The sequence below is a fragment of the Anser cygnoides genome, chromosome 5, assembly GCF_040182565.1.
Source record: "Anser cygnoides isolate HZ-2024a breed goose chromosome 5, Taihu_goose_T2T_genome, whole genome shotgun sequence".
Classification (NCBI taxonomy): domain Eukaryota; kingdom Metazoa; phylum Chordata; class Aves; order Anseriformes; family Anatidae; genus Anser; species Anser cygnoides.
Window position 1 is genome coordinate 41,386,447 of NC_089877.1, and position 27,013 is coordinate 41,413,459.

The 27,013-nt window shown below is 37.8% G+C and overlaps 1 protein-coding gene across 2 annotated transcripts in view; it reads left to right on the forward strand.

Annotated features, from left to right (window-relative positions):
- MIPOL1 (mirror-image polydactyly 1) overlaps positions 1 to 27,013 on the forward strand; it is a 189,190-nt gene that overhangs the window by 123,397 nt on the left and 38,780 nt on the right. The window contains exons 11-12 of one of the 2 annotated variants that reach the window (XM_048059869.2): positions 14,006 to 14,100; positions 20,465 to 21,806. In XM_048059869.2, the coding sequence (XP_047915826.1) occupies positions 14,006 to 14,100; positions 20,465 to 20,612 (243 nt within the window). In that variant the 3' untranslated portion in view covers positions 20,613 to 21,806. Of the gene's footprint in view, positions 1 to 14,005; positions 14,101 to 20,464; positions 21,807 to 27,013 lie in introns of those variants that run through there. The other variant, XM_013185703.3, reaches the window with a different exon arrangement.

Sequence of the window (27,013 nt, forward strand, 5' to 3'; positions counted from 1 at the left end):
TTTCAACAGCTGGTAATTAACAAAAGCCTAATTGCTGCAACTCTTTTAACAACAAATCTATGAAAGAGTAGGGATGTAGAGGAATATTATTTACTCTGTGCTTTGCACTTTCTGTGACCAGTTTCTTTTTTCTTTTTTCTTTTTATACTTTGAACACCACTGCCTTTGTCTGACACGTTGAATGGCAGGAGAACACAATATGGTAATCCAGAGCTTAAGTTTTTCAGATCTTTGTTGGTGTTTCTTATTGCAACATTTCTTTGCTAAGTTGCAAGATAAAATGGATCAAAAGCATTTTGTGTAGTTTCATACAACAGCTACAATCCGCAGCAGTATGCCTAGGCAATAGGGCTGCCAATCCAGCAGCCTCCAAAAGAAAGTAATGGGTTTCCCCTTTTCTATATGAGTTTAATAGCTCTGCACCCCTCCCCAAAAGAGGTGTCATCATTCTAAAAGTGGTGGTTATTTAAAGAATTTTATTGCTGCTGTTCAGATCCTTCACAAATCTGATGGTCACAGATGGTTGTTTTCCCTTCCTCTGATGAAACCTATATGTATTGGTCAGTTTAAAAGTTAATGTCAGGTGGCATCTTGCCCTGCACAAATATCTCACCATTTTATCTTTACAGAATTGGAGAGGGTTCTGCACAATGCTTGCCTACATATCTACATTTTTCGTATTGATCAGCAAACACACAATCAAAGACATTGTTCGTGGTAAGATTTATTCTGTGGGTTAACCTTGTGTACAGCAAGCATATAATTGGAATACTCATCACTAAATAGAATGTATGTATACAAATACAGGGAAATGTTAATCCCATCTAAGTCAATAGCAAACTTCTGTTGGCTTCAATGGGTCAGGGCTTTCCCTGCAAAACCAAATTTTCTTAAAAGCTGGAGACAAATTTGGCATTCATCACACTGCACATGAAAAGAAAATGCTCAAGTATTAATGGAACTATTGCCTGAAGTATTATGCAAGTCAGGCATGTATTGCAGATTGTGTAAATGACTGAGCCAATAAAAATTTTGAAGAAATAGCATTTAAAGTGGTATTTTGAAGCAGTAAACTGGTGATGAAAAAACTGTGATTCTTTGCTAAAAGTTAGTCAAGATCACTTGATTAAACTTGTGGCACTAACATTTCAGTTGGCAAGTATTTCTGTACACCAAGTTCTTTCATTTTCTGCCGGGTATGTTGAAAGGTATAAAAGAAATTCTACCCAAGTGCTTGCCATTGACAGAATACAGATTGCATAATTAAAAATATTCTGGCAAGACAAGTTTAGTTCAGCAGGTGTTCAAGTGAAGAAATGTATAATAGGTGCAGTGAAAAAGTATAAAATATACTTTGAACAAATAAAAACAAAAGCATTGGCTAAAATTCTAACTGTAAGAAAGTAACATAGAGAAGTGTTTGCTGTCTGGGTTTATCAGGATGTGATTTTTGTACACCACAATCTGTGGTGATTGAAATGGTCTTATTTGTCTTGTGCAAATAAGATGGAAGAAATATACCTTCTGCATTATATTATCCTATGGAAAATTGCTGGAGCATTTGATAGTTGACAGAAATGTTTGTCTTTGGGTTGTTTTGTTTCATTTTGCAAATTCCATTTTTAAAGAAAATCACTGTGGGTTACACATGATTCTTCTCCTTCCCTTCCTTTTGCTTCCTCCAAAGATTTCAAGTATCATCTGATATGCGGGAACCACCTTTTTTTCCAGTTGAAATGTAGTTGAGTCTGAGTGAGCTGTGGGAGAAATTTAGAAGTGTCTTGCAACCATGCACCTTAATTTTGGTAGAAAGTGAACAGAATGCTTTTTTCTGAGGCAAAGACCTAACAGAAGCAAGTCGAATAGACATGCAGTAGGGGTAAATATAATTACCTCATATAAAATTTAGTAAATAGATTCATTTTAGTAGAAAGGACCAGATACCTTTAGTATCAGAACCTACTTTTGAGTTCTGAGTGAAAGTAACTTACCTATATGAATAGAACTCATTCAGCAGTGTAGTGTCCATAACAATCTGTGGAGGCATCTGTCCCCTGCTGATTCAGTAGGAAGGTGCTGTCTATCAAATTCTCTCCTGTACTTTTTCCAGCAGATAGATGGTTCCTATAAGAATACTTGAATGTATGTTCTCACAAACACTCCTATTTGCCTTTCTTCCTCTTATTAAAAGTCCTTAGTCAGAGTTCTACTTAGGTAGAAAACACTGCAATAAGAATTTGGAAAAAGCAAGATTCAGGGAGTCGATCTGCATAAATATGATCAAAATCAGCACTGGATATTCAAACTCTGAATGTTTGATTGCTTTTACATATCAAGGACTGCACAAAGACTGAAACTGTTTTAAATTACGTGTTGGGGATCCTCTCATCACAAGAGACATGATGGTAGCTTGTTCACAGTGTCTCAGAAATTCACAGTCATCGCAGCTGCACAGGCAGTTCAACGTAATAAAGCCTGCAGACAGCCTCAGGAACAGGCATGCTGCTTTTTCTTTTTCCCAGAAGTGCTAGGCACAAAATTAATCCAGCTGGGGAAAGAGCCCAAATTGTTTTGCTAGGTAGTCTGATGAGAACTTCAGATATCAAAGGAGAAGAAATAATAAGCGGCTTGCCAGATTCAAAGTCACTGAGAATGTCTCGGTACTTAAAGTCTGGACATATCTGTGTGGGGCATATACTTATTGATTCTCTTATTCCTAATTTTTCCTGCTAACAGAAACATTTATTCAGTAATGATTTATTATTTTCTTAAGTGTAACAGTTACTGTTGAACTCAGTACTTTGATTCCACGTTTATGTGTGTATAAAAATATCTGATAAATTTGAGTGTGTATGCCTCCTAGTAATTTGGTGAAGACTGTAAGGTGAAGTAGTAAATATTAACTCAAGCTTTTCCCTACCTTTCATTCCAAATCCTGCAAGAGCTATGGACAGAAGCAATCCTAGTGAAGTCAGTGGGACCATTCATTTTTATAGTTCTGTACAGAGTCATGGCCTTTATGAAAGATTCATAGTTTAATTGCTGTAGTGGGATTCTGACACTCCTGCCTTCTGCAGAAGTCCTGTCTGCCAAGAGGTAACAGTCATTCTGTCTCTTTGCTTGAAAGGTTATAATTTGGGGTATATTGTCATTTAGCATTGGTTATGAGCTTTCAAGCATAAATTGTCAGCTGCTTTTTTGCTCGAGTTACTGCCTTGCATGTTTCTTTCTGCCACTTTAATGAGGCATGAATGATTTGAACATACATATTTTCTTACGGAAAAAAGATTTGTGAAATGTCAGAGTGTCTCAGTTAGACTAAGGAACTGGTGTCATGCTGAAATCAAGGGTAAGGAACTCTGATGAATGAATATCTTAACAGAGAAGCCAAAGGATAACCAAGTCCAAATGGTAATGGAAGGGCACAGTCAATAGCTGGTCATAGGTCAAAGCCAAGGACTTTACTATAAGGTAAAGTCTTCAATAGAGGTTAAGTACTGAAATAAGGTTAGAAGGGTACATCCAAGCAAGAATTACTCCTGCATCTTTGGAGTGGAGCTGTGGGAGAGACCTGCTGAACAGTCAAGTGTGCCTCATCTGCCTGTTGGGAAGAGAGAAGCAATTTGTCATTCAAACTCATATATAAGTCAGATTTATCAAGCTTGTTTAAGTTAATAAGTCCCTGTTAGTTGGTGAGACTGACTATTTGTGTCTCCTGTAGTAACTGAAATAGGATCAGGACATGGGCTTGCAGAATGACACACAATCATCTATGCTTTTTGTTAGAAAGCTTCCTGGCATGGTTTTAACATGCACTCCCAGAGAATGCCTTTGAAAGACACTGTCTACCAGGGTCTGTCACCCTTAGACAATCTGGTGTTAGCAGCCCTGACTTCTAGGAGTGGACAGAAGAGAGGTTTTGGTGTGTGAACACACGGCAGGTCAAGCCACTAGGTGTTAAGGCTGGAAAATAGTTCTTGGATGCTTCTTTTTAGTAACAGAGGGATGCTGCTGTGCTCAGGTTTGGGGCTGTTAGCAGAACTTGAAAACATACCAGACTGAGAGCCCTGAAAGTACACACTGTTTCTGCCTACAGCACAGCTAAAACGTGTCTAGCTGTAATACGAACTTTCTTCTGTTCTTCTGCCAGTTCAGTTCCTCCCCAAACTGGATAGGACACTTCTGGGGCTGAGGGGAATGTGCTTTTTATTGAATAGGGTCTTTGTTATTGTAAAGCTTCTGAGACAACATTACAACACTACCTTTTGGATCCCGTGCTGACGACTTACTGTTTGTACCAGATATTGACTTGATATCATAGTGGCTCAAGTCATTTATGTGGACAAGAGGTTTATCATGGGTACTGACATTTGAAGCTTTCCCATAGCAGTCTGCCAGTAGGCCTCAGAGGCAACCTGGAGGGCTGCTTCCAGGCTATCCAGCTTGTTCCAGCCTACGTGGTCAGTTCCTTCTTCATTCCCTCTAAGGAGGCTGCCAGTAAAGTTTGCCGTAAAGCATAATATTCTTCATAGTGTGGGGGAAGCAAGTCAGGTCTCTTGGAGTTGAGGGAAACATGCTTGTTATTAAAGCAGATCAGAGAGGTTTTTCTTCTTTGTTTCAAGCCTATATTTGATAACCCGCTCTGCGTTAGAAGAGATGTGTCTGGTTTCTAGTCCAGTCACCTAAGCAGCCTTGAACGTCACATGAGAAAGCTTCCTCAGATAACCAGATTAAGTTCTGCAGAAAACATTTTCTGCTTTAGACACACCATGCCCAAAACAGTGAGCTTTAATTTTTAATTTTCTGTTCAAATACAAGTTTCTCTGTATTGCTGATATCTTTCCATCATTTCTTTGAAATTGTGTTTTGCCAACTGATTCTTAGATCAGAAATAAAGGATATGATGTCACCATGGCCAAACCTGAATTACAGAAAATAGAGAAATGTGCCTTTTCCACGTGCCGACAGCTGTAAGCATTCTTTAATCTGCGAAGAATTCACTTACATTTGTTGTTTATAAATCATGTATTTTGTAAAATTAATTAGAAAAAAATTTTAATTAAAAAAATGTAAATCATATTTTGTATAGCTTCTAAAGCCATAGTTACCCTGCAAAATGACTGTGGTGAATGGCTTTTTGCTCCTTTTTTAAGACGAAGGCTTCTTGGTTGTTTTCTTTTTTCTTTTTATGTGCATCATGGTTTAGTAGTGAGACAAGTATCTAGCTATCTGTATAAGGAGACCCAACTACGTGGCATTTTAAAGTACTTTCAGCTTGTGTTCTTAATAAAATCCCTCCTACTAAAAAGTCAGCACTCCTGTGCATGATATTATTATTACATGCAAAGCCCAGTGCAGCTATGAATGTGTATTTTTGGTGCTGTCATCCTTGAAAAATTTCAGGGATGTTTTTGTTAGATCTTACCTGAAGCAAGCTTTGCAGTATCTTTAGTAGTTATCCATAAGCAGAGAGTAGGTATCTATGATAGTATCTCTGTGTTTTTTAGCTATGTACTTAAACAAATGGAAATCATAAATGAAATCTTGACCCTATGAAATCAATTACAGTTTGGAGTCAACCTCACAGGTTCAAACTAATCTTCCTCACTGTGAATCATTCTTTACAGTAAAATAGTTCCGTGTATTAATCTCATACACTCATCACATGCCTTAGATTGTCCTCGGAATAGCTAATTTTTCCTGCAATTTCAGTATGCCATGTATTGCTTGAAAAAAAAAAAAAAAACAAATATTACAAAATATACTACAGATGTTGAAGAAACTTTGCATAAATGTAATACCTATGGTTAGATAAGCAAATTCTTAAGGTAATTCTCATTAAAAAAATATCATGAGCATTTCATAGAGACTTATGCTTGTATAATGTGATAACGGGCTGAATCTGTCTGTAATATGTGCTAATGTGATCATTAGGTGAAAGAGTTAACTGCTTGTCAAATACTGCTGGTACAGGGTGATGTGACCATGCAGTACAAGAATGAAGCATTCACGTCTCAGACATAATGGTTCAAATGGTATAAATGGTATTTCTTTAACATAAATAGTAAATACTACGTTTGCTTTTAGTATAATAAAATGAATCAGGTATGTGCCTAGTCTAGTCAAAAATGCTATTGGATCCTTTAATTTTCTTTGGCAGAGCAGTAGAAAGCTATTTGGTGATCTTTTTTCCCTAGATGTACAATCTGCAAAGTATTTGTTATGGCCTGTTGCTGTCATTCCAAATTGCATTAGGACCTCTCAGAAATGAATGACAATACAAGCAATATTGGTATGAACATGTATTCTTACTGGGGAATTTGTTGTTGTGATGAAAACAGATTCTGGACTCCAGACAGCGGCATCTTTTACAACTCTTTTTCAAAGCTCCCTAAATATATTAAATTAGGGATTGTATAAAGACTGAGTTGGAGAGGGTAGCATTACATAAACAACACACAACACTTCTTTAAAATGTCAGTTCCATTTTGGAGAAAGAGAGATTATGGAGTTACCATTTTTAATTCTGATACGAGAAAGCATTAAGATTCTTTGTAAAATAACAACTGAAGAAGATGTACCTGTAACTGCTAAAAAGTCACATACATGGAACCTCTGATTTCAGCTCCCTGATCTGAATTAGGCACCATCAAAAGTTCTGATGGCCTGGCTGTGGAAGTCTCCTTAGTCACAACACATCTTCTTTCTGGACCTGCTTTTCAAACACTTAGCAATTTAATAAAAAAATATTTGTGCCAGTCTCAGGGAGAGGACATAGACCAATTATCATGGAAGTGACCTGAAATGTAGGCAATTCACATGGCTTTAGAGGAGGGCAGCGTTCTCACTGCGGTATCCAGAGTGAGTTAGTGCAAGAGACTGGGACTCAGCATTAGGTTTCCACATCCGAAATGAATAACTTAGTCACATGGCTGGAGAACAACTTTCTTCTTTGTCAGAAATTGTGCCTGTGATTTCTTAGAAATGTCTAAACCAATGCATCTTCATAAAGTATTATTGTTTCAGTGAAACAATGCTTTTTATTATATATAAAAAAAAAAAAGCTTAATTAACTAATACTCATTTTGACCAACAGTAGCATTGGATGGTAGAGCAAAATCTTCTTATGGTTAATAGTTCGATTCTGATGCAAACTTACAAAAGGTCTTGTTTGCTGTTGAGATCCAATTTCTATGTGCCCAGAGGGAATGTCCACCCCCAGGTGTGGCTGTGGTAGGGTTCTGGGTGTTAAGGCTTAAAGGCTGTTATAGTTCCCACCAGCACTACCTTTACCCTGAAATTCTCACACACAAACAATCCTCATTTGGTTTTTTAGGGTAGTTTTCTAGCTCTACTGATCCTCCCCAACAGCACAGATCCATCAGGGGCCAGTCTTACAGTTGTTTGATTTACAGTAACTCAAGGTTACAATAGTTTAATAAAAACTATTTCCATTGGAAAATGATGTGTTGAGAAACTAATTTTTCATGAATTTCTGATGATTTCAGTTAGCATTCAAAACTTTTTCGTTTCAAGTTTATTTCCCAGAATCTTTATTTGGTGAAAATTTGAGTCTACGTTACCAAATTCAGTTTTAATTTTATGTTTTAAATTTGATTTTATTGTTTAGTTATATATTACATGACATGTTAATAATTTATAACATCTATTATATTACAGTTCCAATTTTCACTTTTCATTTTTAAAATTGGCCAGGCCAGCTGCTACTTGGACACACATTGCATTTGTTTTATATATATATATATATATACATATATATATATGTATATAAAGCACCTATCACCGTATTGATAAACATTCTGGAACCACTCTGATGGCAAGGGTAAGAACAGGAGTTGCCCTGTTAGTACTAGCACTTCTGTTTCCAGTGAATTTAAAAAAATAATAAAAAAAAAAAGGCACAAGACTTTGTTTTATCTAATTTTCTAGGTCAAACTGTCCCATTTGTATTGTAGTGAAACAGTTTGACACGTTAACACAGTGAGTTTAAAAAAAAAAACAAACAAAAAACCAAGGTGATCGCTTAGCATGTTATTAGAGATCTAGGTATTTTCAGTTCCCTCGTAGCTGGAGTCTTTTTCTTGACCCTGAAAACCTCTGATCCTCCAATTAATAAGACAAGTGCTCATATTCTTTTCTAGATCAAAGCATCACCTGCTTCTGTTGTGGAACAGTTTGATGTGTTGACACTTTGAAATAGAAAATAAGATGAAATGAGTAATCTGCACTAAGTAGCAGCTGCTAATGTAAAAACAACAGGATGATTAAAAGTTGGATGTCATAATGTGTCACAACATGACCTGCTCTGTCATGCAGTACATGCTACCGTTATTGACATGAGATGTAAAATGTGAAAGCAGTAAAAGTAGTGTAAAATAAAAATAACTCTTAAACGGTTTTAAAACATTTTTCCTGATTTTTTTTCTTGGTCATTCTAGTTCAAAATGAAAGAAACCTTTGCTCTCCCTCCCAATCTCCTACTGCCCTGAGAAGACAACTGGCCTCTTACTGTCGAACTAGTCAGCTAATATCACCAGAAACATAATACTGCCCCCAGCAGAAACTGGGGCAATTCAGTTGGCCAGCCATTTCTGGCTAGATTCCATTTCAGAGCCCAGATAACACAAGACTGAAGGAGCAGAACGATACCTTATTGCCATCTTTCACCATTACCCAGCTCTAACAAATGTAAATGATTGAGTCCATAAATTGTAGAAATGACCATTGAGAATCTCAAGACATCTTATCCGGCCGCCTTCTAATCCATAGGAGTGTCTGGAATCTGTGGAAGGAAAGCTATTGGTAGCAGCCATTACTAAGTTAAGGAGTACCTATATGTTAACAAGTATCTTAGTCAAACCAGGGGAAAATGCTTACAGGAAAGGGTGGTAGTTGTATTTGGGTGAATTATAACCTCAATAAGAAGAAACTGATTATCTACAAAAAAAGAGCACTTATTAACCAAGAAAGTTATGTCTTAGAAAACAGAAGATACAGGGACAAATGAAAATTGCCGGAGGTTAAGCTAAATTGGCCTGTGGAAAGGAAATTAAACAATAGTGTAATGACTGAAATGAGAACAAGGAAAGAGGAAATGTGCTACCATTCTGAGAATGGCATAGAGATCAAGGATAATCCGTATTAGGTCCAAAAGTGTGTGATCTTTTTTTTTTTTTTTTTCTGCCAGCATTGACTAATGATGATGTCAACTATGAGGACAAGGGTTAAGAGAAATGAAGGTATGGAAATGAAATGTAATGGAATATGTCCTAGTTGTTCAGTAGGTTATTGTGCTCAGATTGGGATAATAGTGGTCTTCATCCCAAAATTCCAAAAGATCTGATAATTAAAATTGCAGGAATTATAGTAAAGTTCTTTAATAAATTTTTTGAAGTTGTGTGTGGTGTAATTTGACAGAATTAGCAGAGGCACCGTCGACACTTAGGGAGGAAAGGAAAAAAAAAGTCCTGGCGGTTGTAGACTACTTAATATTTATTTTGAGTCTTTGGAGTTAATTTGGAAGGAAAATACTTAAAGCATCCATTAACAGTGGATTGAAGTACAGCTTTCACCCAAATAAGATCATGCAAGAATTATCCTTTGATATAATTGTTTATTTAGACATGGAAATTTGTTATATGTAAGCTGACGCAGAAGTAAAGCTAAAGTAGTGCCGCACGAAAAATTATTAATTAAAAAAATGGAAAGTGTGTAAGTTGTTATTTTACAAGCAAGTATAGGCTTAATATGCTGCTATTAACTCAGTGCACCTAGCATCTCTTGTTTGAAAGGATGGACAGGTTGAGCTCATGTCCATCTGCAAAATATCATGCACCCATGAAGGGGATGAGGGATTAGTCAAAGGCAATAAGGAACTAGTTAGCAGGAAGGCAAGAACAAACACCTTTGAAAAGAGAAATGTTAAGGTCCAAGGATTTATTTAGTGGAATTTCTATCCAGTTTCTCACTGGCTGGTGATGAACCTGTTTTCTTCAATGTTCTTGTTAAGAACATTTGACATAAAGAACAACAGCGTACAAACAAAATAGCTGTTTGCCACAGAGCTGGGAGGTATTATTATTTGCATTGTTAATACAAAGTAAGTTCAAGCTGTCTTACAGAATGTTTGGAATGACCTCAAGTACAGGAAAAAAAAAAAAAAAGTGGGGTGAAATTCAGTGGTACCAAGAGTTTTTACTGTTAGCTGGGTAATAGCAGTGGACAGGTAAATAGACAAATACAGGAGGCTGACTGTGAGCAAAAGGGATGCAAGAACGTGCCAGGGAAGATGTTTTCACTGGAGTTAGCAAGTACTGCTAGCAGAGCACAGATGAGAGATGGGTTTGGATTGATCGGGGAATGGAGAGCCTACTTGCTGAGACATAACGGAAAAAGTTATATTTAGCCTACACAATGAAGGAAATGTATATGCTCTGTAAATATATACAGGTGGAATATATGTGCTCAATAAATGCATAAGAAAAAAAGTAAGAAGATGAAGCTATTAAGCTTTGTTATTCACGTTCATTGAATGTTTTTTCTTTCTGTTGGGTGCAGAAAGGCATTGTGAAAGTCATCTCTTACCCATAGGGAACCTGACAGCATAGGATGCTGTGTGTTCCTACCTCTTTCAATGTAGAGTAGAGTTGAGGGTGTTCATGTTTGCCCTGGTGGAGATAGGAACAGATAAAAACTCTCTTTTCCTTTGCTTTAGTCTTGAATTTTTCCCACCAGTGGGTTAAGAAAGCACATAGCATTGTTCCTTTAAATATTTTGAAACACAGGCAAAGGGATCACTAATGAGATTTTCTTATTCAAGATCTGGCTTTGCTAGGTCTGATATGGAGCAATTAGCTTTTAAATTTTATTTAATTGAGAAAATTAAATTTTCTACAAGAAACTGCTAAAATGAAAAATGAGAGAAGTGTAGAAACAAGAATTTTCTTTTTCAGGAAATCAGGTTGGGAGACAGAAGAGGGAAGGATCTAACCACATTAAACCAAATATGAAAGCATTAGAATTGTTGGGCAAAACAAAATTGTGAGAAAGAGACCATATCCCAGCTATCAGAATGCCCTTTCAGGGTTAAACAGGAACTTCATTGAGGGTGGCCCATGTGCCAAAGCAGTGACTGACCTCTCTGCTAAATAGGCCTTTTTAGGGAAAACCTCCACCAGAGGAATCTGAGTGTAATTCTTTTTGTTCTTCTTCTTTCTCTCCCCTAGTTTCCAAAAAAAAAAAATATTAATCAAAACTGATACATTTCTGTGAGAACTTCTGATTTCCACATCATGACATTTTCCAAAGGAATAATATTTTGTTAAAAAGTTCCCGAATAGCTATTGTTATTACTAGAGGTGAGCTCATATAGGACTTTTGCCATGTGCACTGTGGATGGATTTCAATGTATATTATAGGAGTCTTCCAAATATTTTATAATAATCCAGGCACCATTGTTTTAGTTAGCAGTTTAACTTCATTATGGGTGTTGTTCTGCTTTCCTCCTCCTTGTGAAGGAAGACATCTTCATTTTGTGAGGATATTTGAGTCATCTATTTGTGTTTACCACTCTTCAGGCCATTTTGTTGCATAGCTGCATATCATACACAAAAGTTCCTGCACTGGAATTCTTGTTGCTCTCATGTGGCTCCCTAGTATCAACCTACTACATGCTTTTCAGGAGGTTAGCAAATGCCTTATTTTCTTCCCTTCAGTTGTTGTAGATGTTTCCTGTGTTGTTTGGTGGTTTTTTTTGTTTTGTTTTGTTTTTAATCTGAGTAACATGATTCTGCTGTTATTTTTACTGGTATAAGTCAGGCTCAAACCCAGTCGAATCAGTGCAGCTTTGTTTGCTGAAAACTGACATAAATAAGAGTCTCCAGACTCAAGTGCCTTCTGACTTTTGTCCTGAAAAGTGAGTGGAACGTTAGGTGTATTTTTTATGATAGTTCTCCAAAGAGACTAGCCGTTAATCTCCCCATGAGTAGGTGTGTCAGCTGCACACATTTCCTTTCAGTCTACCATTTCAATCACACTTCACAGTACACTGAAAATTGGCAAGGATGTTAATTATTGGCCTCTAGAACAAACCACCTACTTTGATTCAAGCGTGTTTTCCAATTTTTAAGAATGTTGTTTCACCTTCAGTACAGTATAATTATAGAAAATAGCTTGGTTTGGCTGACATTCTAGTGTTCTGTGCGTTCTGCTTGCAAGGCAGCAAGCAGCACCAGGCAAGCGGCTCACCTGCAGAGGATTTTAACCTCTTGATGGCAGGAGTTAGGGCTTGCCAGCATCCAGTACATTGTTTTCAGTATCTGAAGCTCTATACCACTGTCACTTGGAGGTTAAACATTAACACTTTCTGCTTTTCAAGCTGAAGGAATGCTCCATAGTGTAAGAAAGTTTGTTTTTATTCTCCAAGGAAATTCCTGTTAACGTTTTATGAATGTCTGTTACAGGAGCGGCTGCAGCAGTGGGTTTTGTACCCCGATAATGCAAAACCCTGGGTAACGCATGACCCACTGAGCAGCACAGCACAGAGACTGGTTGTGTGGCTGCATTTGTGCAGGGCTGTGTTTGGTAAAATTTGCCAGGAGTCAGCCATGTATCCAGGACATGATTAATCAACCAGCAGGATAAATTGCCCATAGATGACTGGGAGTTGACAGTAAACAGTAAAACACCTGCCTTGAAGACATATAGTCTTAATAGACGTGCAGGAAACAGCAACAAGTGTGAGTCCTGTTTTAGGAGAGGGATTTTGAGGTATACAGACAGAGTTGTTCATGATTATACAGTGAGTCTGGCAGAGCTCGGAGCTGAACTCTGTGCCATTCCCTTCATGTGTTCGTCGCTCGTGTAACAAGTCTTCAATTTACTGAGAAACTGTTCCGCAACACTGTCCTGAGGAGTTGGCAGAATTCACCGTCAGCATTTCTCACACACGTACCGCTTGGTTTGGGGCTCTACAATTTGTACAATTAATAACTTACACCATGCATTAAAAACATTGGAAACCAGCCCAATGCTCAGGCTCATGTGTCAAAGAATTGTTGGGCAAGTCCCGTCTTATTTGTTGTTACAACAATTAATCATCCACTGATTATAAGATAATTTATATGGTATCTGGGCCCTCAAGGGAGTTCTGCAGTGCTATTGAAATTGGACATTTTAAAATTAATGGTGATTAAACTGTAAGGCAACATTAAATATGCATGAGTACTTATTTCTTCTACTTCCTCTTTAACCATAGCGCCATGTCGGGGCTGGCTACCTTCCTGACCTTACAAGCCACACAGGCAATTTCCATAATGGTTATGAGTCACAAGCCGTTCACAGCACAGTGTGAATAAACAAAGGGAGAGGGAACATCCGGGATGGTGCACAGGTGGGAGATGACAGTGGTTCCTCAGGGGTTCCTCACCCCACTAGGAACCAGGTCCTGGATGAGAGGGCCGCCAGTTCCCAGAGCAGCCCAGCAGTGCCAGTCTGAGCAGCCCTGGCTGGGAGCATCAGGTGGCTCCTGGTACAGGAGCTACAATGTAACAGCGTGAGAGCCATGTGCAGGGCAAGAGTTGCACATCAGTTGTTGATGGCTGAGTGCTTTGCTCCACTCTCAGCAAAGTATGTTGGTCAACACAATTTTGCACTAGGAACATTATATAAATACGAAAAGTGTGCTGAGAAACACGTGGCTGAACTGAATATAGCTAACCTTAACCATTCAAAACGTTTACTGTGTATGCAAGGGGAAACCATTCAAAACATGATCCTGTCAGGAAAAAGAACAAGAAACAATTTCAATGCTACAAGAAAGGATTTTTTTCATAAAAATTACATAGCCAACGTTAGAGAATAGTATAACATAATACACGTATTACAATAAAGCATGGCTGAAATGAACGCAAAAAGTATTGTTATGTTTTCAAAGCAACATGGATATTCTGAAGAAACTGTTTATCATTTGTTTATCATTTTTCAGGCAGAATTGATAGCCTTGCAACAGGAAAAAGAGGCAGCTCTTCAACAGTGCAAAAAATTAGAAGAAGAAATCCAGAGATTGCATGTATGCTACAGGTAAAATAATTAATACTCATATAAATCAGTGACTCATAGGGGAAATTTTCTGCGTGATGTCTAACTCTAAGTGAGGAAATAGCCTTATCAAATAGGTATTTGTTGGAAATGTGAATGCATCAATGAATCAAGGCTGCATTTCTGCTTTACTGCTCACCAACCATCTCTTTGAAATAGAATTCCTTTTCTTGTATCCTAAATATTCTTCAGCTTTTTTTTTTTCTGAGGGAAGGGGAAGGGGAAGGTTGCTGGCAGTTAATTCTCATAAGAATGAAATATCTGTGTAATAGTGATGCATTCACTTTAAAAAATGAGGAGAAAAGAACCAGTGGGCATAAATACTTATTTCTTCCCTGGTTGTTTGCACATATGCAACCTTATCAACACAGATTTTAAAATAATCTGTAATTTTAAAAGACTGTTTTCTAACTCCCAACATAATGGACGTGTTTTAATTCCTTATATTCTGTAGCAGTACGTAGAACAAGTGAAAGAGCCATTCTCTCATTAATTTAGATGGCTGCACTGAACATTTGCATGGATCAGTGGATGGTAGTCCCTAAGGAACAGCTCTGTGTGGTCCAGTGAAGGAGTTAGGTTGTTTTATGGAGTGATGTTGGGTTACAGCTCTCATTTCATCCTGACCTCCTGTGTGAGAGGGGGTACAGAGCTGCCAGCAGGTCAGAGGCAGGAGAATTGGCATCAACACAGCAGAAAATTGTGAATCTGAAGGCTGAATGTCTGTGATGAGGGATGTGGGCTGCAGAGGTAAATAATAAATGTAGTGTGAATATTATGTTCATGGAAAATAAAGGGAACTAGTTAGTTATGACTAAAAAACATTTGCAGTTGCAAAACTGTGTGTGTTTTCAGTGTTCCAGCATTTACAAGTGGAAAATACTCATATTTCTAGAGGTTTTTAGAGTTTCCCCTTCTCATTAAGTTTATTAAAACCTTGGAGGGAAGTCTCAAAAACAACTTCTGTTCCTAAATCTCATAGGCATTTATTTAAAACCTGTTAATAGTGAATAGAAACCCCAAGCAATTTGTGATTATTGCTTTTAATGAATTTGGTCAGCATTTAGTGTGTGTGCAAATTATGGTATGATTTACCAAGATAGAATTTATTATAGTGTCCTTATTACTCACTTAAATGGGATTTGTAGAATAATTTAAAAACAGAAATGCAATTTTTATATTGATGTTTCAGAAATCAAGAGTTTACTTGTGTTGGTCTGCACATTGTAGGAGATTTGTCATTGACTTCTGAGTTGTTGACATAGTGTATCAGGTTTGCTCTAACATATAATATTTAACAAGAGTAGTAGAGAGCAGCTGCAGTTTACTCTAGTACGTACTTTAAATCTCAGAATATAATAATGACTTGTTGGAATCACCATTGGAATGTAGCACGGTATTAATTTATGGCCCTTACTTTGAACAGGCAAAATTTCATTGTAAGTTTGATTATGGTGTTTTACAAGATTTACTCATAAGGTGTGAAAATTGTCATCTGAATAACCTGTGGGTCAAGAACTTTTTATTACTACTAAGTTATGCAAGTTACACGGTAATTCAGAACATTGAAAATGATTTTATCTCTTATGTCACTGTCCTTAGAGGATGATTCTTTCTAATGCATCCTAAAGTGGATGTAACACGGAGTCATTGAGTAGCTGAGGTTGGCAGGGACCTCTGGAAGTCATATGGTCCAATCCTGCTCAAGCAGGGCCACCTAGAGCAGTTGCCCAGGCCCATGTCCAGACAGTATTTGAATTATCTTCATGGTAAGAGACTCCACAAGCTCTCTGTTTAAGACATACTGTCTACATGTGCAGGCACAATGTTTGGAAAGCCACCTGGAGTTGAATCTGGTGAGTAATGTAAAAGGGAACAAGAAAGACTCCTGTAACTACTTAAGCAGTGATGTTTGAAGTCTTAGGTCTGTCTTTTGCCTTGGCTAGAAATGAATTACAAAGATTCTTAGAAACATCTTAACATTTCAGTTGCAGTTTTACACATGGTGCATGAACATCTGCAGCCTCTGTCATCCAGTAGTCTGGCATTACTTTGAATGCATACCAAGTGACGTAGATGAAGAAAAGAGTATATGGCATGTGTGTGTAAAACCGTAGGGAACTATATCAGACCAAGTGTGAGATGACCACAATAATCATAAATGACAAAACAATGCATTTTCTCAGGCCAACTAACTGACCAAAAACTTATTCTCTGTTTTATATTTAAGAATTACTTGTGTAGATGTCTACGAGGTCGTTTTATTTTCTTTTACTGCTTGTAGTGGTAACATTAAGTACTGAGAGTATTTTTCAGACAGCCTGTTTTGGACTGAGGTGGAAGTTTGATGCTTTGATACAAGTGAATTGGCAAGATGATTTGCTCTTTAAGACAACCTTACCTTTGAGTTATTTCTCTTTTGGACTTTAGAGCTCCCCAGGAATCACAATATGGGCCTTCACACGTTCCACTCCTCATCTGAACCACAGAACTGCAGTGAGATATCTTATTACACAGACTGCACATTTCCTTCACCTACTGTTCCCTCTTTCTTTTACCAACTTCTCCCACTTTCTGTCATCTCTGTGGTGCCTTGCCCACTATGACAGCAGCTTGGGAATTTTGGCACCATTTGGTGCCTTCTCCTGCTTCTCCTCTTAGGTCTTCCTTGGCCTTAAAAAAGCATTTTCTCCTACTTCTCATTTGTTCCCTTGTTTGGACCAAGATTTCCACATCATCCTTTAACCTAGGAGAAACAAATTTAAGAAAAAAAAATACTAGAGGCTAATGTTAAAGTGTGTAATAAATACCTGAAGCTGTGCCTACATGCACAGCCACATTTCAGGGGTTTGGGCATAAATGTAACAACTATCAGCATATGTTAACTTTTGAAGGCTTACCTGTGCAAACAGTAACACTAAAATGTGTATCTTTATACTGATCTGTCTTTCATGAATATTAGTATAAACCAGAAAAGGCTGAATATCTTTAATATCTTTTTATTATACAAAATCAAGGAAGAGATATTTAGTTCCAGATTATCTGTATGTGTGAACATGCAACTGTATATATACACAGACATGCTCAAAGGAAGGAAACAAGTGCAGACCTTCAGAAAAAAAAATCCTTTTTTTTTTTTTTCCCCTCAATGAAAAAGATCCCTGATATCTAGACACTGCATGCATTTTTAGGCCCCCAGTACAAGAAAGCTATATAAATTAGCTTAACTTCTACAGAGGAGAGCTGGTATGGTCAGGGGGCTGCAACATTTGCCCTGTAAAGAGAGACTGAGGGTACTGCTTCTGAGCTCCTGATAAGCCTGGAAAAAAAATAAAATTATTTCTTAGGTGGCTTCAGAGAACCTAACAGAAGCCTGCCTGTATCTGTAAGGAGGTTGTCAGGATGGACAGGCTCTTCAGAGTGCTGCATGGCAAGAGGGTGAGAGACAACAGACTTGAATTGGAACAAGACAGTTTCAGGCTTCAAGACCAGGTTGGGTGGGGCTTTGGGCCATCTGGTGGGAGGTGTCCCTGCCCAGATCTGGGGGATTGCAACTAGATGGTCTTTTAAGGTCCCTTCCAACCCAAACCATTCTATGATTCTATCTGTGATTCTATGGTAAGGAAAAACTTTCTCAACACAAGGGATGTGCAGCATTGGAACAGGTTGTCCAGAGAGGTTTTGCTGTCTCCATTCTTGGAGATTTCCAATACCTGAATTGATAAAGTCCAGAGTAACCTGGTCTTATGAAGCAGAAAGTGACTCCTAGCTAGAACAGGAGTTTCATGGAAGACAGGAATGTCCAAACCAAAACTGAACTTTGTGCAATAAAAGATGAAACATTAATTTACACATGAATTTTGACTTAAAAGATGGTACATCCCAGAAAGAATCTGTCTCTTTTTAAAGGGAAAGAGAAGTAAAAATGAGGAAAAAGTGAAAAGGAAGAGAAATCTAATTCAGATACAGAAGGGAGAGGAAGTTGGCTCAGAATAAAGTTGGGCAACTTCTCTGCTTCTGTTTATTCTTTTTATATTTTTCCTGTGTCATGTCTCAAAAGGAAAATTGGATTTTCTGTGGAGTAACATCAAAATGCATATCAGAAATGAAAATTTGCATAACAGTTAGGAACAGTATAGAGTTTCTAGCTTACTAGGAAAATTGTTTCACCACAATGCTCTTTAAGCTAGGGATTAATGCAAATCATAGATCATCAGTGACTGAAGAAGGCTATATCCAAATAATCAGTCTTGAACTATGTAGGAGTGTTAATCCCACTACCACTTTCTCACATAGTTCTGTTGTTTGAATGTCGTCAGAAGTTTTTTATTTTTTTCAGTTATATGGTCTGTCCATTTTTATAATCAGTTTCCTTGTATTTCAACAATGCTTCAGAAGTGTACTTCTGCTACACATAAAAATGCTGACAGACAGACGTATGCTGTTGCATACTGATTATTTTTTCCACATATTAGATAAAATAGCACAGCTGTGTATGAGAAATATATCTCTATACAGGGAAGAACATATATATTTTTCCAAATTAAAAAAAGAAAAAAAAAAAGGCTACAATATTTCACTGAAAATCTCTGGCAACAGGAGTTTTCATAGGCAAATAATTTGATCAGAGTATAACTAGTACAGCAAAATGTACACCTCTAAGATGTCAACCCCCATTGTAATGAAAGATAAAAGAGCAAAATATAAATGTAGGGCTATCTCTACTTAAAAGTATGTTTTTTGTAGGTTTCATGTTGGGGTCAGAGGCAGTGAGGCTCAGTTCATTAAAACTACTGTTTGCTGTACATATGTATAAGAAATATATATATGTGTCAGTTTACACACCTTTGAATGAAACTGCTAAGGATAAGAATTGGTATGTTCAGCAGCAAGAGTTAATAAGGGTTGTAAGGTAAAATTTAGGGATGCATTTAGTAACTGTGAGTAGTTATTTCAAAGATATGTATGAGCTTCCTTTGTGATTTACTCCAGTACTCTAAAAGCTATATATTTGCCAAGTCTGATGTTCCCAGGGGAGGAAGGACAGTAAAAATTTTGCAAAAAATTTTTATCCAGAGGTTCTTCCAATTTGCAGTTGAAGCATGTAACATGCAGAAATAGCTACAGGCTGGAAGTCACAAACATACATTTACTGCAGTGAATTTCCTAATAAACAGATATTTGAAAAACCTTGCAACAATAAAATGAAATTTAAAAATGATTTTTTACTCTCCTGATGCTGAGGTTAAGTAAAGATCTGAAAGAAAGATCATAGTAGCTATGGAGAGATGGAGTTTTGAGGGCAGATGCATGTCACAGACTCAAGAGTTGTACATTCCAGAGTATTTAGGATCTGCAAGGTACAGCCACCCTGCAAGAAAAAGGCATCTTACTTTACAACTATGTGACAATTTTCAATAATGAGATAGAAGTCTAACTTCAGTGAGACCCCTTCTAATAGTAAGCACTATGATCTGAAATAAATATTTTTAGAAGCAGACATTCAGTCAGTATGGGTAGCTTCTCCATCAGCATTGCAAACAGAATTGTTGTTCCCTAACCAGCTGTATCACTTGTAAAAGTTATAAACTATTGAAAAGGTTTAATAAGTTTTTAATCTAAAAGCTTCTGATGCTGCTGATGGTTCGGTTAAAGTGGGATTCATGGTTTAAGTAGCATGAGCAAACAGTTGAAAACACAATTGATTTTGTGGAGATACATATATTTTTTTCCCACAAAGTCTGTTGTAAAATGATGTGCAGGTTGATCTTTTTAAAGATTGAAATTGATAGACTTGAAAGAGAAAAGAATCAAGAGTTTTTTTGATTTCCTCAAATGAAAGACATATAAGCACAGGGACAAACTTAATTTTCATTTTAATTACAGAACTAAATCACCCTATAACAGGAGAAATAGATGAAGAAAGATGCTTTGCAAGGCAATATTTGAACTTCTGGGAAAAAGAAAAAGGCTGTATTCTGTTCAAGCTCTGAATACAATGGTGCATGTTAATTTACATGTTCTGTAGGTTCATGGCCGATGTTATGGATTATAATACTTGAGTGATATCATTTCATCCCTGTTCCATGGGTCCTGTAAAAGGATATGTAACAGCATAATTCTTGCTGTTAGACTGTCCTCTTGTTCCAGTTGTAAGGACTATTATAAGCTATAGATTGTTCTACCTAACATCAATAGTCATCCTCTTATGTTCTGTGTAGTTCACGGGGACAGTAGCGGCACGTAAATCAGAATACAACTGCCTAAATATTTAGTCTACTGTTTTCTGACCGTCCCCTGCTCAAATATTTCAGCCTCTCTGATTTGCCACCTCTGTCTTTTTCAGAGATTTCTCCAGTCCAGATTTATCTCAGGGTGACATGATGTGCAGCAGGAGATGGGGTTGCTCTAATGTCCAGCTTCCCAGTCCAAATAAACTGGAACCCATTTACACTGGGATGAGTGAGGCTGCAGCCATGAGTGCAGAGCAGTGATCTCAGTCCTTCCTCTGCAGCTAAAGCAAGATACCTTGAGCACTTGCCACCGCAGTTTACCTCAGAGAACTTGTCTTTCCATTGCTGTTTTTTTTCTCACTTTTTCTTTTAAGCCCATTGACGCATTTTCCTGCTCTTTTCGTCCTGACTGCACGCTGCAATTCTGACACTGCTGTTGTTTCAGTATTAGTTGATTTAAACTTACCATAATGTGGCTGGTTATGGTCATTGAGAAGAATGACCAGACAGTGTGTGGTATCAGTGTAAACATACTGTTTTGCAGAGCAATTTGGGGGAGATCAGGACAGAAGACAACAGCTGCGTTTTCAGTATTCTGTGTCCCTGCAGCAGTAACTTTTGTTTTATCCAAGAGTTTCAGACACTGACATCAAATGTAAATCTTGAGCTAAGTAAATCTCCCACTTCTAAGCAAAGGAGAGATTCTCTTTTATGCCAAACAGGTGAGATGCTTGCACGTATTATGCAGTGGGAGATGGTGCAATATGTCTTCTTGTGAAGGAGAATAACCCTCTGCGGTGTTACGCAGCCCAACATATAGAAAAAAATGGCTCTGTAAGGGAACACTAAGGTTTTTGTTTGTCTTTTGTTACTCTGAAAAAACTCGGGTGTGACCTGAGCTATATTTCTTAGTTTATTCTCTACATATAAAGTCCCACTGATTTTTTCTATGGGAGGTTTGGACATGCACTGAATAAAGTTTTAACCCCCACCCTTTTTATTTATTTATTTATTTTACCTAAATGTATGTGCATTCTTCCAGTTTATTGAACTGAGTGCTGAAATCGGTTGGGATTTAGAGCCTGCAGGTTCTAGTTCTCCCTCTGTTATCATGCCACTTTCCAGTGGAGTTCTGCAGCCCCAGAAGTATTTTAGAAGTTTTAGATTGGTGGGGTCTTTCACACTTTGTAGCTCTGCAAGCATTTTCCCACTGGTAAGCCCCTCTTTTTTTCTTTCCTGCCTTGTATTTCTTGTTACCCTTATGTATTTCACATTTTATTGGATTTATTATCTTCTTCCCCTTGCCCCATTCCTAGACTTCATGTTCTCTAGCCTGGAATTGATTGGTCTCTCCTTCTGCAGTTGCTTTACTTCCTAGCAATAATTGCCAGGGAGACTGACTTTATAAATCAGTGGGTAGTGAGCTTTCTTGGGAGTGTGGCAGACCAGATTCTCATATGCAGTTAACACTTGACCATTTGCCCAGAAGAGGGATGGTAGAGAGAGGCTCCAGTATAGGTCATAGGCTTGGTGTTTACAGCACCTATTTGGCAGGTGATGAAAAGGCAGAGCAGTGTCTGAGTCTGTTTGGAAGGGGGATTGTTTTTTTTTTGTTTTGTTTTTTTTTTTCTGCCTCGCAATGGAATATCTTAGCCAGCAGTGCTCTCAGAGCTTCTTCTCTCTCATTCATTTAGAGAGACACACACACAAAAGTTTTGATAGTTTCTCTTTTTGCCCTGACAAGATTTCAAAGATTTTCCCATCATATTGGGAAAAAAAAAAAAAAAAGAAGTTGCAGCATGGAAAAATAATTTCCTTTTGAGCTTTAGTGATTTATAAAAACTTAGAGGGAGAGGAAGCACTGAACAGTCAGAGATCCCAGCTGCCTGGTGGAACAAGCTAGCCCACGCCATCCCTGTAACAAGCCCTAGGGTGAATGTAGCACACTCAGATTGCCTTGTGCTGCTGTTGACTCAGACATGGATTGGTCTGACCTATATTCCATGAAATCTTTGTGCCTAATGTTTCCATGGACTGGTTCTTGTCTTTCAGAGGTGCTTTGCCAATAGGAAACGCTAAGCAGCAGGTCTGAGAAGGAATGTGGGCAGAGTGAACATGGACTGAAGTGCTTAACGTGCTCTGTGATGGGGTTTTAACTCATACTATTCCCTGGGCTATGTCTGTTACTGCTTCTGTTACTGAGTGTGTTATATTGGAAATCTTTCTTCAATTTTTAAAACTTGTTGTGGACCAACCAGCCCTTTGTTGTGCCAAAAACATTAAAGCTAGAAGCACCCTGCAGCGGATTATACTGTATTTCATCAGACTTGCACAGACTTCTTCCTATCTGCTTCTGTGGGGTAACTTGAACTAAAAGAATGATTACCTTGTCAATTTTGCTGTTACAGACCTTTTCAGATGAGTTTTTGCTCTTCTCTAAGAGCAGGGATTTGCTTGACAGAAAGGAATTCCTTGCCAGTGGATGCTGATATGGTCCTGTGACTCTGTATGCAGCGCCCGGCTGACTTTCTGTTAACAGCTCTCCCTGGTTCAGGCTGATTCTCTTCCCCCTCTGTTTCACTTTGGTTCTCTGTGGTTTTCTGTTATGAATTCCTTGGTTTCTCAGTGAGCTGAAAAGTCTAAGAAGTGTAATTTTGTTCTGTGCTTTTTGGAATAAGTACATAGCTAGAGGTTTCTAGGAATTGTTTTTAAAATTTGTTAAAGCCTAATAAAGTGGAATTATTGGAAGAAAGGTTTTAAGTCTCTGGAATAACCACCTACAAGCAACCAGCTGACTACTGCTGATAGTTCGGAGCAGATTATTAATGTAAAGTATACTGCTGTAGAAGTACTTGTAAAAATTAAGATATTGAGATCAGCGAAGTTAATATCTATTCTGTATAATGTAAGAATACTTGAAAAGAAATGTTGGAAAAGCTGTACAGAGCATTTGCAGGATTATGAAAGCTGTTACCTGGTGGAAAGGGTATGTGACCAAAGGCTAAATGTTCTGGTTCTGCAATTGAAATGCTGAATGAATGTTGTTAATTCACATCACTAATCTCTGCTTCAGCTTCTTTATTTGTATAAAATGAAGTATTACCATTTTCCGTCATACCTTTAGAGATCTATGGAGTATCAAAATGTAGGTCCTCTTACTTTAAAACCAGGGAAGGAAAACAGACCCAGGATTAGAAAAAGCATTCTCTAGAGCAAGTTAGAGAAATACAAAAAAGATGTGTGCAATAAGCTGTTTGAAAGACAAATTTTCCCATAAGAAATTTTGAAGAAAATCTAAAACTACAATGAAAAGGATTTGACTTTCCAAGAAAATATTGTGTTAATGAGAATTTCTTTTGCTATGAAAATGATATTTAGAAATAAGGTAGTAACATCGTCAGAAGGACGTTAAATGCCATTTCTTTTCTGTTGATTTTCACAGGACACGTTTTTATGTTAAAATGTCAATTCAGTGAAAAAAAGATCATTTTGACTTATGTTTTGGTTCAGTTCTCTTCAGCTGAAGAACTGAAGCAAAACAGCATTTAAAGTTGAAATGTGAAGGTGACAGGAAAACTTTCACTTAGAAATTTGCCACAGGAAGCCAACATATTTTTTTTCACTGGAACATACATCTTCTAGTAAAAAACATTTGTTTGTTGAGAAGACTTGTCCGCATGAAGAAATTTCAGGCAGTGCTAGACATAACATTACTTCTCTTACTTTGGGCTTAGCCCTGCTCCCAGTTGAGTCATTGGAAAACCTTGTTTAGGAAATAAGTAAGAATTCAGGTGGGAAGAGAAGTCCTCTGTCTGTGGAAGAAAATGAGCCAGAGGACTGCCTACCTATTGTGTTAACAGAGAAGTTGAGAGTAAGATATTTTTTTTTTTTTTTTTTTTTTTTTAAGTTAGAGGTTATATTGAGTTGCTACATGCATGTCCTGTTGATGCCTTTCACTGGAAAGTTTTCTGTTTTTACATCCCCAAGCTACTTTTCTAACTAATAGATAGAGATCTGTGTTTTGGAAGCTGAGGGTTTTTAATGTTATGTCCAGAATTACATAATGTTTTGTTATTCATCTGGTATGGATAATTCCTCCAGCATAGGTGTGACGGCTTTCATTTTTAATGTCAGGGGTAGGGATGGACTTCAAGGTTTCAGTCAGTTTTTCAGTGAAGAAATGGGCCTGCTGGGATTTGCACAATCCTCAGCCTCTGAAATATTTGAGTAAAATGCAATATATTAGTAATGTTTTTCATTTATAAGCTGTGGTTCATATTGTTAGGAGGGGAAGAAGAACTGGCCCAGAGCACACTTAGTTTTTTTCCACCGCCACCAAGACCAACACGTGTATGCAGCAGGGCAGCACTGCTGTCTCACTGGCAGAGAAGCTTGTCTGGCTGTGAGCTTTGAAGGAAAAGCCACAGGAGGGCAGGGAGGAAGTTATGCCAAGTGAATAATCAGTGGTCTATTTTCTTTGACATCAAAGTGATTTTAAAGAACTTCTTCCCCTACCTGAGCCACTTCACATCTTGTTTTTGTCGTCTTTGAACCTGTTCTGTATCAGTGATACAGATTAAAGCACGGCCACCCACATATGTTTTCACTGGCAACACAGAAGTGGTGGCAAACAGTGACACAGGAGCAGGAGCAAGCATTAGTAGGCGAGGGACTAGAAATTGCCGAAGGAAAACATTTTGCCATACTGCAGCCTGAAAAATCCCTGTCTGACAGGTGGACAGACAAGCACATGGGGTCTCCTCTTGTGTTACGTCAGTAGCTTGAAAACTCTTCACAGCCTCTCTAGCTAATATAATTGAACTTATTTTTTAAGCTGCAGTAGGTTTGAAAGCCTGCTTGGGAATCAGGAAGAATTTTTTTTCACTATGCCCTAAGGCTTGGTAAGGGCTTTATTTCTTAATTTCTCCTTCTTCGTACACCTAACTGGCCACAGCATGAAGGCTACTGAACTGAGAAATACAACATTGCAGTGTCTGATAGCAACATTTTCTTTTGGCAACTGGTGACTAGTGTCCTCAATGAGTAGAAGGGCCAATAATCAGATTTCAGAAGGAAGAGAAACCCACAAGTCTGGAATCTCAGGGTGCAATCCACTGAGGCTGATGGTGATTAGAGCAAATGAAGTCAAGGTCTGCAACACAGAATCCACCAGCTGTGTCTCTTCTTTCTTCAGGAGAGGAATTTTTATGCAGTTCTTGCCACTTGTTAGTCTCTAGGGCTGCTGCTTTCATATTTGAGAGAAATTTATTGGCTCCGATAATTTCAAGATTTTTGATTCATGCTCGACATTGTTGCTTCCAAGCTTGTGAAGTTAACAGCATGTATCTGCACCATTCACTAGACAGCAGGATGAAAACTCTGGTCACCACAAACTAAGCTTTGAGGTGCCCAAATTGTTTCAAGAGTTTGTGTAGGAAATAATTAGGGCAATTTTGTAAAATGTTTGTAAATATTAACATCATAAAAGCTGTAACTGTAAGGGATCTCTCTCTTTTCAGTCTAAATTTGTATTCAGTGCCAGCCAAACCAGACTACTATGTGTAAACAGTATCTGCCCAACAGCCAATAGACTAAACCATAAATACAGTAGTTTATTTGGGATTTGTTTGCTTGCCTTCTGTATCTTTTTTTTCAAAACAAAGTAGGAAAGTGGTAGTGAGAAAAGAAAGGGTGCTCGCTTAACTTTTTTATTATTTACTTGTTACGTGTTTGTTTTGTTAGTATTTCTGGTGCTTGTGGCAGGAAAAAATGTTTTTATTTCATTTAGTTTCATTTTATTCTTTGAAAATAACTTCGTAAGAAAGAAGTGTCGGGTAGAAACAAAGTGTACTCACAGTTGGATATTCCTGTTACAAGACAGGAGATGACAATGGTATCTTTTTAGTGTATCTGTTATCTGTGGTGTCATTAAACCTAATGATGTGCTAAATAATAAAAGCAGCCTTATCGCATCACAAGGCCTTGAATTGTGTCTTGAAGTTGCCATGCCTGTGGGTTCCGTTTGGCTTTCAGAAAAGGGTTTGGAGTCAGAAGAAGCAGCAGTTCAGAGTGCGTTTATGTGATCAAAGCTCTTTAGACAGATGGCTGCTAGCACTCCAAAATGATTAAAATATGTTCCAAGCAACATCAGTTTGTGGGCTTGGGGACCCAACCTTTCATTAGTCAATAAAGGGTCTTGAGTTCTTGAAAATGAAATCTTTAAAAGCTAATAAGGCTGCTGGTTTCCTCTGAGCTGTTTCTTCAGATTTGCAGTTGTGGATTGGACTTGGGCCAGTATCTGTCCAATAATATAAGGCTTTAAAAAAAATCTGGTTACAAGAGACCTCCCAGCAGATCTGCCTGTTAAACAGTGTGGCCGAAATTTTCGGTCTTGAATATGTAAGTTCAGGCACCTGAGTTTGCATTTAGGGGGCTGGGAAGGGACCTGCAAGTGCCTCCTCAGGTCACCAGCCACTCAGTGGAGGATTAAACGATAGGCACCAGCACTTGACTGTTTTAACCTGTTCTATTTTATTCTTAAAACCTTGTGAGTTGGCCTAGCATCATTTCCAGAACACTTTCAGCATACCCTAAACAAGATACTGACTCATTAAGCAAGTTTCTCTGAGCTTTTAGAAATCAAAAATATTGTTTATGGCATT